At 32.0% G+C, this 19,085-nt stretch overlaps 1 protein-coding gene across 1 annotated transcript; it reads left to right on the top strand.

Annotated features, from left to right (window-relative positions):
• The first annotated feature begins 13,919 nt into the window (after nt 1-13,919).
• On the top strand, nt 13,920-18,592 carry LOC105110211 (GDSL esterase/lipase At2g42990-like). The gene is made up of 3 exons (XM_011005178.1): nt 13,920-14,421; nt 14,585-15,077; nt 18,251-18,592. Exons 1-3 carry the CDS (start codon nt 13,984-13,986, stop codon nt 18,439-18,441), a joined length of 1,122 nt encoding a protein of 373 aa, XP_011003480.1. The 5' UTR covers nt 13,920-13,983; the 3' UTR covers nt 18,442-18,592.
• The last annotated feature ends 493 nt before the right edge of the window (nt 18,593-19,085 follow it).

The raw sequence follows: 19,085 nt of genomic DNA, 5'->3' as shown, positions 1-19,085 counted from the left end.
TATACCATATTTTTATATATAGTTTATTTTATAAAATGGAACTATACATATAATATAAATATCTTAAATATAATATTATAGACATATAGCCTAGCTAAATATTTTTAAGTAAAATATATTAATATTTTTAGTTGTATAATAAAAAATAAAATAGAAATTATTTTTTGGTCCATGGACATATTAAAGAAAATAAGTAAGAAAATAATGCATTTCACTACTAGATTTAATATTTTTGCTTACATAAATTTCCATCAGTATTTACACTAGTAGTCTATTGGTATATATGTTATCGATGGACTCATGAAAAGAAACAGTCCATGAAAAAACTCTTGTCGGTAATTTATAGATTGCTAGTAATAAATATATTGATGGACAAAGTACGCCAAAACAAATTTACCTGTTTTATTATGTCAATATATTTATATGCTTAGAAGATGTTTAAGAGATTTCAAGACTAAGAATCACTAGTGCTTGTTTCCTGATTGGATTTCTGGATCTTAGAATTGATTTGGACAATGGTTTATAGTGGGGCCCCCAGTGTCGAGCTTGAGCCTTTTCTCTTTGCATTTCTTCATTTGGTTTTGAGCATTCATATTAGTTATTTTTGTGAAATGCTCAAACTCTTCGGACCATTTGAATTCTTTCATGCTCCCAGTTTTATTTGGACAACTTTAATCATTGAGGATCTTTTTATATGTTTCTCGTACTTACCTTCTAGTGTGGGGTGTGATCATAACTAAGATTATTTTTTAAGAAAAATACATTAGGTTCAAAAGGGGATTGCAATGAATTTTTTTAGTATTGTGAAAGGATTATCGAAAATGACCTTCCCTTATTTCAAATGCATGCATTTAGCTTTGCTTTCTTTCATGCAAATATATAAAATGGTTTGTTATTACATTCAGCTTTAAAGTCATCTTATGGTGTTCAGGTTGTTCTTCAAGATTTTCTAGGTGTATAGTCACCTTACTAGGATATTATTTGGATTTTTAGAACTTGTCTGTTAGAATAAACACCAATTTAATTTATGTTTTTATACTAAAACCTTAATTTCCTAAAAATCCTTGTGAAAACATGAGATCATCTAAGTTGTCGACAAAACTAAAACATGTCAAAATAGACATGATCAAATAAAAGATAATAATAGGAGTATACTCCTTATGAAAGGTCTTGTAGTGATTACATTGATGGTGTGGATATAAAATTACGGTAGAAATTCAAGGCCCTTAAGAATTTATGCTGCCTTCTTCGTTCCTTGCTCTTACTATTGGTGCTTTTAATTTTCCTAGGCATTCCACCTCTAGTGCGTTTACTTATTCACTACCTGAAACATGATTGGGTAGAGGGTTCATATTTACATTTGAAGTTTCTTCAGACGTTATTTACCTAACTTTAATCAACTGTATGAACTTTTTTTTGAAGGCACAACACGTATGGATGCTATGTCCTGCAACACCAATATGATACTTGCAGGTGAGGTCAAGCTTGTACGAGTTAGGATAAGATGGTTATAAACATGTTAAGGGTTCAAGAGTTACATGCACAATACTTAGTAGCTTTTGATACTTTTTATTCAAAAACAGCGGTAGTGGGGGTAATTGTTCTTAGTCTTGTTGGTAATTTTTCTTTGGAAAATTTTCAGTTTGGTTTTTGGCTTGAAAGTTTTGAGACTCAGCTTTTCTAGTAAGAATATGGGTTGATGTTGATAATTTGAGATGAAATATGGTGGTTTTGGAATTGTTTTTTCCTACCCTTGTAGCCACCTTTAATATTGTTGAACTTTTTTATTTTTTCTTTGAAGCTCATTTTCTTGATAGGTGTAGAAATTCTATCACTTTTGAACCCTTACTTTATACGTTAAGCTATTACCATAATATTAGTGAATTATTATGCCAAACTACCCCATCATATGCTTCTAGTACAACGCCTTGAGCATGCCAAACTACTCATCATATGCTTGTAGTATGACGCCTTGAGCATGTTGGCAAATAAAGTAACCAATTCTTTATCTAAAAGTGAGGGATGCACCTAAACAACTAGATCTCTCAATCTCTAGGCATATTCCTTTATGCTTTCTTTATCTTTTTTTTTTTTCCAGATTGGACAAACTGGTTCTATAGGTTGTAATATACTTATTGTACTTGTATTGCTTTATAAAGTATTTATTAGATCTTTCCATCTCTGATCTTCGTGTTGTTCAATCTTATGTACCAATTTAATGCTTCCCTACTTAAACTATCTTTAAAAAAATGTGTCAATAGTTTTTCATTATATGCTTCTTTTATCATTTTGTTGTAATAGGACTTGAGATAAGTCATGGGGCATTAAGTTCCAGTAAATTTGATAAACTTGGAAATATAAAACTTCTTTAATAAAACTACATGAAGAACTAGACATATTTTTACCGCCCGTACTGGGTCATATAAATTTTCCCTTTCAATAACCTTGATTTTGGCTTTCATTGCTGTCATTTTATCTTGATCAATGTCATCATATGACTTGGTCTTGTGGGACTCATCGACAAATGTATCTATAACTGTAGGGGCTAGTGCTGATGTTAACTATACAAATGTTGGATTGAGCTGAGGCTCTTGATTATATTTGCCCATTCATTCTTCAGGCTAAGCTATTATTGGGGTTTGAACAAAGGTGAAAAGTCAATTAGAAGGACTTTCGTCAAATTTATTTCTAAGTGTTTGCTTGAGTAAGTTAACATGGCTAGCCACACCAACTTTTAGACACTCCAACTCTTTTTAGAAATGAACATTATAATAAACATGTTCTTTATCTTTTATATTTCTTAGTCGAAGTCGGGTGTTGTAGACTTTGCTAACCAGAACTCTTTAGGGATTGACATTTCAACCTGATACATGTGTGGGTGTTATTTACAATGAACGTATATATGTATATAGATATAAATGTGAGTACATGCACATCAAATATGAATGGCGAAGACCTATAGTTTGATAATCTCAGACTCTTTCTAGAAAAGCCATGATTTTAGCATAGAAAATCCTGTAGAGTTCAAGATTACTGGTAAGGTCTGTCTTGATCCTAAAGGTAGGTTCTAGACCACTACATAATGAGTAAACTTTCTACTTGGTCTCAAAAAAGGTCTATGAACTGCTAAGTGATTATTTTACATGAAAACAATATAGAGGTTTACAAGGAATAGTTGAGATATAGTGTAACCGCCATTACTGAGTAAATACTCAGTTTATAGTTGAATATTTCATGAATCTAAACCTCAACTAAAAATAATGAAGCAAACCATTACTCCTTATTTAACCTAAAAATAGATTTATTCATAAAATTAAAATGTATGAGGGCATTAATCCATACTCGATGCACTTATGCATGAGCTAAAAATGCATGCTAAAGTAGTAAAAATACAAGTTAAAATTAAATAAATGAAAAAAAAATGCAAATAAACAAATAAACAAAGCATAATCCAATTAGATAAGGTGTTCCCTAGTAAAGTCGCCATCCTATTGCAGGGTGATGTCAAATGGCACACTTTATGCCTATTGAGAGATATTGGAACTAGGAAAGGGGTTTTGAGTTTAATTATAAAATTATGATTATAAGGTTCAGAAGTCGTTACCTAGTATTAAAGTTACCAGAAAATCTAATGGTCTGCGAGAGTCTGGTAAGAGATTGATTGTGCAAGGGAAAGACATATCACCCTTAGTGGGTAGAATGTATTGTTATTTGATTGTCTCAGTGGGTAGAATGTATTGTTATTTGATTGTTTCTTCTAGGTCAAGTTTCTATTCATTGGTCTTTTTCTAAAATTCAAGGTAGATCTCTCTTTTTGTAGAAGCCTCTATCTTATTGGTTAAATTCTAACCATTTTAATATCTAAATTTTAATATCACATTTATTTTGCACTTTGTATTTTAAATATATGAGAGTATACTCTACTATGTAGTTTAACACCCTTGATATTAAAATCTACAACTAAGCCCTAACATTTTAAATATAAAGTGAACAAAATGATCGTTGAAGGATTTTTGATATTTTGACCAAACCTTAATAAATAATCAAAAATTAGTTATGATATCTATTTTTGCATTTCAAAATGTGAAAAAGATGCATTTTTGTCTTTTTTTTTTAAATTTTATAAAAGTAAGCTTAGAAAACTTTTAGGATTTGGTTGTATATATGAAAATAATTTTTTTTGTTTTTTTTAAAAGACAAAATTAATTTAAAATTTTTTATATTTTTTAGAATTTTTTATAAAAATTGTAGAAATATTTTGAAGAAAACCAGGTATTTTAATACTAGATCTATATCTTACAATGTAAATGTAAAACTTCATATTGTGCAAAATTGTTGGAAAAATAAAATCACAAATTTTTTGAAATAACCCTTGGAATTTTTTTCTTTTATTATTATTATTATTATTATTAAAACATTAGGCTAGGCTCGGCCTAGCCAATTAGGTCGGACCAAGCTGGGATAAGTTGATTAATAGCCTAACAAACTTCTTTCTCTTTTTTTTAGGTGGGTCAAGTCTATATGGGTTGGGTCAAAACAAGTCCAACGCATCTCAAGGGTTAATTATTTTTGCAGAACTTGAATCAACGTTCACGTTTGCATATAACTGAAATGGATGTCGGTTGGGGGGAGGGGGAATGAGGAATGAAAGAAGAAGCTCACTTGACGTAAGAGTTTCAGTTGTAATTATGAGGTCGAGATGGGGGGAATGAGGGATGAAAGAAAAAGCTCCCTTGGCGTAAGAGTTTTAGTTGTGATTAGGAGGTTTGGCTGGTGGCTCAGACTGGAGCTAGAGGAAGAAACAACAACAATCATGGTGTAGAAGGGCTGATTGATAAGAAGAAGAAGTTGACGATGGTAGTGGTGACTATCACTATTACCAGTGAGCAAATAGGTTGGTGGGATAGGTTAGGCTACTCTTGGTCACAGCAGTGCTAAAGTGAAAGTGATTGAAGAGGTGGTGAAGAGACAAAAAAGAAAAAAGAGAGAACTATCAACTTGGAGAGGAAAAACTAGGAGGAGGTTGAATTTTAGCTAAATTTGGACTCACATTTCTTTTCCATTAGGCCATGAAATCCACCCATATTTATAAGAGGTAGAAGAAAGATATGTTGTCTTTTATGGTGTCAAATTTTAGCCTTTGATTTGACCTCGCAAGATCCCAATCATTGGTTAAAAATGGTCACCATGAATTGTCAAATTTGACAGTTAAAGGTTACTTAAGGTGGCCTTTTTGGGTTGGCATCATAGCCACTATGGTGTTAATTGTGCAAGTTTGTTAAATTTGGTGAAAGACAGAGACATTAAATGGACCTACAAAGTAGCCACCTGAGCAGTCTTTTCAGAGATAAATTAAAAAAGAGGATAAATAGTAACCAAAACGGTGTCATTTTGGTAAAGTTCAATTAAGTCATTTGTTTTCTGATTTCTCATAGTTACACTCCTAGTTGACTTTAAGCTTTTAATTTTATGCAATTTTGCCCCTAATGAACTTCATTTTCAACTCTAGATTTTAGCGCCTTTTCACATTAGTCCTTGGTTTTAGATTTATATAAATTGACCCCCAATTGACAGTTAAAATTTTGATTTTCTTTAATTTCACCTTTGATTTTTTGTTAATTGGTTCCTTAAAGTTCGACGCCTTTTTTAAAATGATTATTCGTTGTGAATTTCTTTAATTTAACCCCTAATTGACTAAATTTTTTTGATTTTCTTACAATATTATCCCTGGTTTCAGTCAATTGAATTGGTAAAAGTTAAATTTGGTCTCCTAAAATTCCAATATTCTCAAGTAAGCTCAAATTGGGCTCTCAAATTTAATTTTTAACCAATTAAAACCCCTAATAAAATTAGTTGGACCTATTTAAAGTACAATTAAATTCTTACACCTAATTAAATATTTCAGTTGGATCTAAATGAATTTTTAAACATAATTAAACTTTTAATTTGACCCATGATGAAGTCAAATTGATCTTATTCAAAATCTAATTATATCCTCAGGCTTAATTTTTAAGGAGATTCATTCAATAATTATTTAATTTGATTTTAACTCTGCATTGTCTCTCTAGTTTTGCGTAAAATAGGATACAATTAAGATCCTAATTTGATCTAAAATTTTAGCTTAGTTTTGCATAAAATTTTAACTTAATTTTTCTACATTTGAAATTCTTTTCTAGTCAATTTTTTTATGATGTCAGTTTTTTTGCTATTATTATTTTTTTTTTGTCAGTTTTTTTGCTATTATTATTTTTTTAAAAAAAATATAAATTTAAAAAATAACCAAAAAATAATTATAACTTCTGTAAAAACATATCTCTTATGGGACAATGAGTGTACTTTCCAATACTTGGTTGATGGATTGCTGAGGAGGAAAATAGAGAGAACGCAAAATAAAGAAAGGATTTTGTGTAATGGCGGAGAGGCTGTTATGCCTTCATTGTATGAATGGTTTAGGGTTGTTTATACACTTGGGAACCCCCCAAAATCACGTGACTTTCCGGAAAAAGGGAGGATGAGAAGTCTAACTCTCCATCATCTCCGTCATTTCTGGACCAACAATGTCCAAGCACAGCGACTGTATCCATCGTTAATAGAGTGAAAATAATGCTAGAAGATAACTGGGTTAATTACAGGGCCAGAATTCCGACTTCTAACATTATGGCATGAAGTGATCTGTAGGCCACCGTGGGGACCGCGTGCACATGGGAAGTCGAAGATAACTGTTACCTTGTCTTTGTTTACAAATAGGTATGAAATTCCTCTTCAAGGCTTCACCCAGATGGCTGGCTGCATGATACTCTCTGCATATGACAAATTTATGAGATCTATTAAGGTTCCCTCTGTCACGGTATTTAAGAACTGCTTTGAATCGAGGGGATGCATAGACGGACGTCGAGATGTCGCCTGGTTTTTTTACTTGTCGACATCATAATAAAAGTCCCTTGAAAACAAATATTTCAGGAGAGATTTGAATACTCTATCCCCGGATGGAGAGGTGAATGGACTCTAGTTAAACATACTGGGTCAATTTTGTCGTTTGCCGAGCGTTAAAAGTACGAGAATTCCAATCTCTGAGTGCACCTCGTCCGACAACAGAGAAAATACAACAAATATTTAAGCATGCAACTAATAGGATGGATACATGCATGCTGTCGTGGGGCTTGTCTCTAGAACCCCCCGACGATCCTCTGCCACAGCCTCTTCTTCCACGAAAACTGTTGGGGTTTATTCTCCACCAGCTCTTCATCTGTGGTCGAGTCTAGTCACAGAGTAAATAGAAATCATAACTCGATCCAACTGCTTTTGTGTTCTATTTATAACAATAATTAATAAGTTGGTTTGGCGTTTCCAACAACAAAGTAGTATTTAATATTTAACCAAGAACAGCCAACATCACGAGAGATTTGTCAAACAAAGGGCTGGTCCATTCATTTGATGCTTTCAATTTATTTTGCCATATTTTTCTAGCCAAATGGTTCAAGCACATTATATTTTGCTACAGATTAAACGGCTCTTTTAGTCTCCGAATCAACTGGCGTTTGCAAATAATTTGATCGTGGAACAAACTCAGCTGCTTGTTTTTTCTCGAGTTGTATGTCGAACATTAATGGTTTAAGCGTTACGGGATCGATGTGTGTGTAAAAATTGCAGTACATGATTTTAAATTATTTTGCTGTATTTATATTAAAAATAAATTTTGAATAAAACAATATTATTTTGATTTATTTTTTTAAAATATTTTAAAAAATAATTATTATTATAATCTCAAACATTTCTAAATATTTTTATTGTACTTAAAATCAAACAAATTACTAATCATGGACATGCTATATTCCGATAAGGTATTTTATCAAATTCGGATGCAATTCTAAAAGTTTTAGATTCCATTTATTTTATAAAAATTATTTTTTAAAATATTATGTTATGAATTTTTTTGTATTTATTTACTATTAAAAAATTTTATTAACAAAAAACACTTTTCAATTAAAATTTTTTTTATCTTGGTTTTTAGAAAGAAGTTTTACTTTTATTTTGAATGAAAAATACTTTGTAGAAATTATGAAAAATTTAGAAATATCTTTTTGTTAGTATATTATATTTGGTCCTCAATATTTTGATTGCTAGATATTTTGTTTTGATTTTTGTTTTCAATTGTGTTCATTAAAATTTGATTTTTATATCAACTTTGGTTCTCATTCTTTCAATTATTATTATTTTTAATTATTTTTTTAATTAAAATTTATATCTATCAGATTTGGTCTCTGGTTTTTTATTATTATTTATTTTATTTGAAATAATTTATAAAATTATATATATTTCATCATCTTTCATTTTTTTTCTTTCAAATTTAACCTTTATTATTTTGATTGTTATTTATTTTATTTGAAATCATTTATAAAATTAGATTTTATCTTCATTTTCATCCTCTAGTTTTTTTTACTTGTAATATTTGATCCTCATTTTTTTAATAACTTGAAAACAAATTAAAAATTTTTCATCTTATTTTTCATCATATAGCCAAATACTGAAAAATATTTTTTAATTTATTTTTCATGATACTATCAAATATAGAAAAATATTTTATTTTTTAAGAATTTATTTTTTATTAAAATTATATTTTTAAAAGAACTACTTTTCAATGAATAAAGATTTTGTCACCCCTTTTTGAAAGTTAAGAATAATTATGAGGCTTAACCTAATGGTTAGCCAGCCTTTTCTATATATATATGCAGGGCAACATACAATAGCAATGGTGGAGGTTACCACACAAGAGTATGTCTACAATATTTCTTGGATACAATATTTTTCTATATTAGTATATTTTTTATAACATGCCCCCTCAAGTTAGGATAGAAGATCAACCTGAAGCTTGAAATGAAAAGTAGTAAATGAAGAAGTAGGATATGGCTTAGTGAAGATATATGCAAGTTGATCCCAAGAGGAAATAAAATGAATCTGAATCTCCTTCTTCTTAACTTTATTTCGAACAAAATGATAATCGACCTCAATATATTTTGTGCAAGTATAAAAAACAAGATTTGAAAACAAATAAATAGTACTAAAATTATCACACCAGATGATAGGAGTAGAAGCAGATGGAATCTAGAGATTTGTTAATAAAGAAGCAAATGAAATCTGGAGATTTGTTAATAAATACTGAAGTTAGATAACCTCAATAGTGCCATCGGCTAAGGCTTTGTATTGAACTTCAGTAGAAGAGCAAGCAATTGTGTGTTGTTTCCTTGATTTCCATGAAATCAGCATCTGACAAAAAACCACAAGGTAACCACCTGTAGGTTTTTTTATCCTCAACATTAATTGCTCAATCTGCATATGTAAAACCATGTAAAGCAAAAGAGGAACTGCGAGTAATATGTAATCCATGTGATGTCACACCCCAAAGATAACGTAAAATGCATTTCACGACAGCCCAATGAGAATCTGTAGGAGCATGCATAAATTGACAGACTCTATTAACAGCAAAACAAATATCTAGGCGTGTAAAAGTTAAATATTGAAGAGCACCCATAATATAATGAAAGCAGGTAGCATCAAAAAATAATGGATTGGGCAGAATGACACCCATAATATAATGAAAGCAGGTAGCATAAAAAAATAATGGATTGGGCAGAATGATAACTTTGGATATAGAGATAAGAGTATCAACAGGTTTGCAAGATAACATATCAGCTCGAGTAAGGATGCCAAATGTATATTTATACTGGCGGAGTATAAGACCCATACTAGTGGACTGAACCTCAAAACCTAAACAATAATGAACAAAACCCAAGTCCCGAAGCTTGAATTCTGAGCTCAGTAGCTGAATGAGGCGTTGGAGCAGAAGAGAGTTGCTACCCGTAAGCAGAATATCATCAATTTAGAGTCGAAGATAACAAATATCAGGATCAACAGAGAAGATAAATAATGAGGTATCCACCTTAGAGGCTCGAAAACCAATAGATAATAGGAAATCATTCAGACAAGTGTACAAGCTTTGTACAAGCCTATGGAGCCTGTTCTAAACCATATAGAGACTTATGCAGTCGACACACATGAGAGGGGAGATCAGAATCAACAAACCTAGAGGTTGTTTCATGTAGACCTCCTCATCAAGAACACCATTGAGGAAGGCATTATGGATATCAAGTTGATGAATTTTCCAACCATATGAAACGACAACAGAGAAGACTAATCTTATGGTTTCCTGTTTGATAACAAGACTAAAGGTTTCAGAATAATTAATACCTTTTTGCTGAGTGAAACCTCTAACAACAAGACATGTCTTATTCCTCTTGATGCTACCATTAGATCTGCTTTTAATCTTGTACACCCACTGACTACCAACAACATTCATCGAAGGGTGAAACAACACTATGTTCTAAGTTTTATTTGCTTGTAAAACTTGAATTTTCTCATGCATAACACTATACTACGCCTTATATATGTTAGCATTATTAAAAACAAGTGGCTCTTGAGAGGGTGGAGAAACTACTCGGCTGAAGGAGGCAGTAGAGGTTGGGGTAGTGGCGGTGGACAGCGTTGTCTTGGGCTGTCTAGGTTGAAGGACCATGTGATATTGATAAGTAGCTGGGCATGGAGAAGTGGTGCCTGTACCTGGAAAGTGTTAGAGAGGATATAAGGAGTGGTCTATACAGAGCTATAAACTAACTAGAGAATCAGTGTAGGGACTGATCGGGCCTGCAGACATTGGTGAGGCTGCGGCAGAACTGGGATGTTCTGCTGCAGAATTAGGTTGCCCTGCTGCAACAAACTTGAGATCATGCACATCTGGTGATGGAGAACCTGTTCCTACACAATAATCATTAGAAAGACAAGTATATGTTGACAGTGTGGGATGAGGATGAAGGGGTGGTTTAGTGGGGTGCGATAAAGGGCAGAATTGGATTCTTGTCAGGGCCAGTTTGGTAAGCAGTAGGCTAAAAATATAGAGGAGGGTATAAGGATGAAAAATAGCTAGGTTGTGTGGAAGGAACTGGTAAGGATGTTACCTATTTAGACTTTGCAAAAAGAAAGACAGTTTCATGAAAACGAACATGAAAAGAGACATAAATATGATGAGATTCTAAATCAAGACAACGATAACTAAAATATGATGTGCTATAACCTAAAAATACACAAGGAGAAGATCAAAAATCTAATTTATGAGCATGATATGGGCGCAAAAAGGGAAAATAAAGACACTAAAAAATATGCAAGAAATTATAATCAGGAGTACAATGAAACAAACACTCAAAAGAAAATGTATTTGGAGAACAGGAGTAAGCATGCGATTAATAAGGTATATAGATCAAAAGCATAGTTCTAAAATCATAACGATGCACTACACTAGCCTAATAGGGTTAGGCCAGTTTTGAAAATATGTCGATGACGATGTTCAACAGTGCCATTTTGTTTATGAGTATGAGGAAAAATTAACCAATGCTGAATACCAATGGTCTGAAAATTTTTATTTAATTTATGATATTCACCAACTCAATCAGTTTGAATAGATTAATTTTAAGTGAAAACTGACGCTCAACAAGTGCTTAAAAACATTGAAAAGTGGAAAAGACATTAGGTTTCACAACAAACGGATAATACCATATATGTTTGGTAAGCGCATTAATAAAAATAACAAAATAGTGGAAGCTATCAAAAGAAAATATAGGAGCAGGACCCCAAATATTATTAAAAATTTAAATCAAGTGGGGCAGAAGTTCTATGACCCATAAGTTGTAATGACAAACGGGATGACTTGCCTAAACAACAAGCTCAACATTGAGTAAGAGAATGTCTAGAAGTACATACGATTTTATAGCTGAAAACTAACAAATTTAAAATGTGAGGGGTTGGATAACCCAAACAATGATGCTGCAGGTTGATAGTTGCGGAGAGGCAAGAAGACCAAAAAGCTTAAGGAACTGATATGACAGAAGACTCAGAGAAGACATAAAGACCATCATTACTCTAACCGGAAAGGAGAACTTTCTTAGTGACGAGATCCTTCATATAAACCATAGAAGCATGAAATTCAAAATAAACATGATTATCATGATAAAATTTTTAAACAGATAATAACGGTTTGGTAATGTGAGGAACATTAAGAACATTAGATAATTTAAACATGCATTTTGGGGAATGTAATGTAGTATGTTCAATATGGGATATGTCAAAGCCTTTACCATCACCAATATACAAATAATCATTATCAAGATAAGGTGCAAAATCGATTAGAGTTTCGAGATCAGGTGTGACTTGTTGATTTGCACTGGTATTAGGAAACCAAGTCGTAACTGAAACATTCCTAACAACATGGTGAGCAGTAGGTTGTTGGGTACTGCTGCAAAACTGGGTACAATGAGGAGCTGTGTGACTGAAACTATAGCATAATTAGCAGCATACATGCTGCTGCCCAACCTACTACCCAGCCTCTGAGTTGCACCTGGTCTGTTGCCAATGGTTTGGCCGCCAGTCTTTGACAGATTAGCCCCTGTTCTGGTGAGTGTAACATTTGCTATTGGGACGCCAATTACCTCAAGAATGACCCTTGTTGTAGTTGAAGTTAGGCCTGTGATGAAACATAGCAAGGTGAGCAGAAAGTTGTGGTGTTGGCAACAGTGGTGACTACTGTGGTAGAGAAGAAATAGACAATAGAGAGGGAGCGAAAATCATGGAATGAAAGGAGTTCTTATGCAGAAATTCATGGGTAAAAATATGGTTATGAAGATCAATATAAGATAATGGTTTTGCTTTGGTTATGAGACTCGTTACCAGGTCTTTGAACTCGCCATGAAAGCCATAAAACATATATAGATTAAAGTCTTCAAGAGATATGAGGTGACCAACAACAACCAATTCATTAAATAACAATTTAGCTTGCTACATGTATATACTAACTGATGAGTCACCTTGTCGAAGGTCTTGTAAAGAGCCATGAAGTTGTATGATGCGAGAAACAGATGGAGAGGCAATCGCTTTCTCAAGGGTGTGCCAAACACAATGCGAGAACAATCTACCATGAGATGCAACACATCTACAGAGAGAGAGGAGAGTAAAGCACTCAAAATAAGTTGATCCTATTGCTTCCAATGAACAAAAGAAGGGCTGATAGTAGAGGAAGAACCAATAAAACTCCAAAAAATATGAGATGGAGGATATGGTACTAAGCCATGAATGATGTGAAAAATAATTTGACCAAGGAGATATGATTTCATCTGCATTCGCAAATAGAGGTAATTTGTTTTCATAAGTTTTAACAAAACAACTTGGTGGGTGTTTGATAAAGAAACAATAGCTGAAGTGTGTGTTTCTATAAGAGGAAAAAGAGTGGCTGAAACTTGTGAGGAAAAATCAGAGACATGCTCTGAAAATGGAGGTTGATGTTGGGGAGAAAAGATATCACTGGTAACAACTTAGAGATGGCTGGCCTGCTTTGCTACATCACTGGTGGAGAGAGAGAAGTCGGTAGCAGCAGTAGAATCCATGTAAAAAAAGCAAAGAGAAGGCCAGCTATAAAGAGAAAGAGAGAAAAAAGAGTTCTAACCGCATAAAACTCTGATATTAAATTAAGAATAATTAAAAAGTTTAACTTAATATTTAGTCAATTTTTTATATATGTGTGTAGAACAGTTCTAACCGCATAAAACTCTGATATTAAGTTAAGAATAATTAAAAAGTTTAACTTAATGTTTAATATACAATAGTAATGATTACTAATAACCAGTAATGGTAGAGATTAGTATGTAAAAGTATGTCTTCAATATTTTCTTTATAAGTATATTTCCTATAATACAGAATAGATTTTTCAACACTCCTGTACTGAAAATCTAGTGGACGTAGCTACTATAAATGCTGAGCAGGAATGCAGGTAAACTGTTAAATTTTTTTGCAAGACCTGCAGCCATCAAGCCACCTACCGAACTCTTTCATATTTATTCCCCATTGAACCTCCCCCTGTACTTGCTTCGTAATCTTAATTGCCACATGCCCATCTCCTTCCGGGATTCTATTTTAAGGTTGCGAAGAACGTATAGAGACAACAGAGAAATGGGTTACATGCATGTTCTTAGTCTCTTCTGCATACAAATAATATTACTCCTAGTACTAGTTGCTGAAACAACAGCTAAGGTCCCAGCAATCATAGTGTTTGGAGATTCATCTGTTGATGCTGGAAACAACAATGTGATTTCCACTTTTCTCAAGAGCAATTTCAAGCCTTATGGCCGCGATTTCGAAGGTGGGCTCCCCACAGGACGTTTCTGCAATGGGCGCATACCTCCTGACTTCATTTCTGAGGCATTTGGTCTCAAGCCAGCAGTACCAGCTTACTTGGATCCTCTGTATAGTATATCAGATTTTGCCACTGGTGTTTGCTTTGCTTCTGCTGGGACTGGCTATGACAATGCAACTTCTAATGTTTTAGTAAGTCTCCACCCACAATACAAAAATTTGCCATTTGAATCTAGTGTGAAGTTTTATTCTGTCAGGATTGTTCTTATGAATATCATCAGTATTATTACTATACTATATATGGAGCCATTCAAATGTCAATTAAAATTTATCCTTGGCTCGTATATACTTGCAGAATGTGATACCGTTATGGAAGGAACTGGAGTACTACAAGGATTACCAAAATAAGCTGAGAGCCTTCGTCGGAGACCGGAAGGCGAATGAGATACTTAGCGAGGCTCTGTACCTTATGAGCTTAGGAACGAATGATTTCCTCGAAAATTACTACACAATTCCAACCAGGCGATCCCAATTCACCGTCAGACAATATGAGGATTTTCTTGTTGGACTTGCTAGAAATTTCATCACAGAACTTTATCATCTAGGTGGTAGGAAAATATCTTTAACCGGTGTTCCTCCAATGGGGTGTCTGCCATTGGAGAGGACCACGAATATCATGGGTCAGCATACCTGTTTACAAGAATATAATGATGTGGCCATGGAATTTAATGGGAAATTAGAAGGTTTGGCATCGCAACTGAAGAGGGAGCTTCCTGGACTCAGGTTGTTGTATACAAGGACTGCACATGATACTGTCGATCAAATCATTAGAACTCCTGCTGCATATGGTAAGCTTTCCTCTGCTTTCACTATTGCATCTTGATTGTTGACAAGAAGATTGCATGCTTAACAAATTCGAACGCACCAAATATTTATGATATCATGCATCATCATTTACTCATCCTTCCATATGTTTTTATTTATTATGCTTTTTATCAAGGACTAATAACATTTCTTGGATTTGGAAGTGGAAGCGGTCCTTGTTGGAGTTAATCTGATTGCTCCTGGAGCTATATTGAAAAGAATGCAGCAAACCAGAAATATAGTTTATTAACAAGCTCAAGCCTTGCCTTACTCTTCTCAGTACTAGGACACTGCCCCACTTTGACATGCAATCTACAAAAAAATTTCAGGTCACGTGGAAAATTACCAATTCTAGAATCAACAGTACTTGGGTATGCAACCTCCCCAACCACTAGAACGTAAGAGCCGTTGATGTAGACTGTAGAGGAATGGTCAACGCTCGGAGATTTGTTAGGGTTAGTGTCAATTCGATCGAGGACACCTCGAACTGCAAAATATATATTGAAAAAATCAATTATAAACTCAATTAAAATAACTGGGCCAGTTTAACTATTCACGTAAATAGTAAACCAGCTTAATATATATTTTTAAATCCTTTTATAACAACTTCATGCTGTAGCATAGTTAGTGAGCACATGGGCTGCCGTATAAAGGTTGCATGTTTAATACTTGTTGGTATGACGTGTCATCTATTTTTTTATTTTAAAAAAATAAAGGAATGGCTGATACCGCGAGACCCTCTTGCTTAGCCTTTGTAATAACAGGTCTTTTAGGTTTTTTTTACCTCTTTTTGTTTTTTCTTCTAATCATATTTGTCTTTGGAGGGTTTTATTTAATTTTATTATTTAATATTAAATTAATAATAAAAAATTTATATTTTTTATTATATAACAAAATAAAAAATTTAATCTGACTCAAAGAACTTTATAAATTAATCATAAATTTAATAAATTAACTAGAATAAATCTGATATTTTTGTTGTGGGATCTTTCTAGCCAACCAGGTTATTACAATTTCTATCTTGTTGTGGGATCTTTCTAGCCAACCAGGTCATTACAATTTCTATTTAATTTAATTTAAAACTTGAATTAAGTAAAGACTCAAGTTATGAATATGAAATTTAATTTAAAACTTGAATTAAATAAAGAGTCAAGTTATGAATTTTCAAATTTAAATTATTATACTAAAATTTTTTTATGATATAAATATTATTATTTTTACATTTTAATTTTTTTTCTAACCCACAGTTATGGCACAAGAAATAAACTAATAATGGGTTAATGCAGCAATAAGTGAGCTATATTAGAAAATAAAAAAACATATTTACTGTATATACTTGAGTTCAAATTAAAAGTTGAAAGTTGAGTCCAATCACTTTCAAGATTAAGACTTTATTAAAGATTACTCTTTAACAAAATTACTTTCATATATGAAATAAGATTACTCTTTAACAAAATTACTTTCATGAAACATTAATATGATTAAAGGGTTGTAGGAGATATATTATGCACACCAAAAAGTAATTGATTAGTCTTCCCTTTTTTTTTCCCCTAGCTTTTCTGGTTTTTTCCCCTTCTACTTAAAGATATCAAGTTTTGTTATATTATAAAGATGTTTTGAGTCATAATTTCTAGAGTTCTTTCACCTTGTTTAATAGTGCAACTAGTTGATATAATGTTGTTAAATTTGATATAGTATTGTTAAAATTCTAGAAGGTTAAATATAATCATTTTGTTTGTAACAAGAACTGAATAATATTTTAAGATCAAATGATTACTCATTAACAATAAAAGATTTTCATTTAAATTGGATTAAGTTGATCAACAATTAAGTGTTTAAATAATATAGTTAAAATTTTGTCTATGCAATTATTCAAATATATATACTTGTTGTGTTTTAAGGTTTTAGTTTGATCTTATGTTTTATAGCATTTATATATTTTTTATTTTTATATTTAAAATGAATAAACAACTCATCTGAATTAATATTAAATTCTTTCATTTGTATCACTAGTAATTTATTATAAAATATTTATTTATTTATGATGTTGAAAGTTTGAATCTCACCTACTTTAACGTAGCAAACTTGTAGCATATATACATCTTTGCAAATGTAGCATATAATCATAGTTATCTTCAAAAACATTGTTAGTTTAATTTAGGGTGTATTTAGCTAGATAATGTAACTTGCTTTTTATCAAATCTTAAATTTATTTTACTTAAAATTTATTTTTTTAATGTTTATGGATCATTTTGATGTATTAGTGCAAAAAATTTTAAAAATAAAAAATATTATTTTAATATATTTTTAAATAAAAAATACCTTAAAAAATAATAATTATTATATCCAGAGCAGAGCAAAAAAAATTGAGAGGAGTAAAATTAAAAAAATCATATTATTATATCCAGAGCAGAGCAAAAAAAAATTGAGAGGAGTCAAATTAAAAAAATTATTTTAAAAAAATTTATTTTATTAAAATATATATTAAATGATAACCAAATTACGGGAAAAATATTCTTTGCAGGGGCGGGGCCCTACCAGCCCCCGCCTCCGCCACTGAACATATCATTCATAAAGAAATTTAATAGGAAGATGTGCTGCTATTGCATACTTGCATATACAAAGTGTAGTTGTCAAATTAGGCTTCTACAAGTTAATTAGACCAATTAAAACATTAGTCGAATTAAGAGTCAAATACAGTCAAGATCCATTCGGGTCAAAGGTTGATTTTGAAAAAAAAATAAAGAAGAAAAACCAAATTTGTAAATGTAGGATTCGAACCTTGATCCTTGTTTTTCCAACGCATATTATACAAGTTAATGTTACTACTTTGATATTATATATTACTGTAATAATCAACCAGGTCATCTTGTCGATCTGGAAACAATATAGTGACCCAAACTTTAATTGGGTTAGGTTTCAGTTGAGGGCTTACAACTACAATATATATTCTTATTTAACAATTTTCATGCAAGAAACCCAATCATACGTAGGTGGAAAAATCAAGGATCCATAAAAATACATCTCTCTCTCTCTCTCTCTATTCAGAGCTTCGCTGAGGCAAGTAAGAGTACTGGAAATGGAATTGCCGGAAAATTTCTGCTTCCCCACAAGAACTAATTGATGTTTGAATGTGGTTTTGTTTGTTGATCGGCAGGATTCCAGGTGACAGGGATGGCGTGTTGTGCCACGGGAACATTTGAAATGAGTTACCTTTGCAATGAACATTCGATTACATGTCGAGACGCCAATAAATATGTATTTTGGGATGCCTTCCATCCCACAGAGAAAACAAATCAAATAATCTCCCAGAAATTAATTCCCATACTTTTAGCAGAATTTCAATGAAGTTTCAATGGATTTCAATGGAGCAGTTATAGTAGTGTAAGGTAATGCAATGTAATGACCAAGATGATGTGAAGAAGAATAAAATGTAATGAAATATTGTTTAGTTGTAAGACTTTATAGTAATATATAATGGAATTAAAATTACAAACAAGGTGCTTGACAATTGAGCAGCCCATCATGACTTCGGATAAGCGTCTCTTACAGGTTTAATTTCAAGTATTAAGACATGAGCCATGTTCAAGGGGTGAATATCATGGGCCTATCGACTCTTAATTCTTTTTAATCTGAGAAACAAGAAATTCATTTAACACTGTTCCTTGCATGTCTATGTATATTTAGATTTATTAAGAGATCTATATCACATCCACGTTCATGGTTATCTTTTAAAGTTTTTTTAATTTTAAAATATATTAACATAATATTTTTTATTTTTAAAAAATTATTTTTAAGATCAGTATATCAAAATAATTAAAAATATAATTTTATTTTAATAAAAAAATAAAAATATAATTTACACTATATTTCCAAACAGACTTTAATCTCAAATGCCTAGAACTTGGTTACGTGTAACTTGATCCCTAGGTTACATGAGTTTAGCTCATTAAAATAACTAAATGCTTAAGGTTTTTGAACAATAGATTTTC

Source organism: Populus euphratica, unplaced genomic scaffold, assembly GCF_000495115.2.
Source record: "Populus euphratica unplaced genomic scaffold, PopEup_1.0 scaffold244.1, whole genome shotgun sequence".
Taxonomy (NCBI): Eukaryota; Viridiplantae; Streptophyta; class Magnoliopsida; order Malpighiales; family Salicaceae; genus Populus; species Populus euphratica.
The sequence above is the reverse complement of the archived record's forward strand: the minus strand, read 5'-3'. Positions and strand labels throughout refer to the sequence as shown.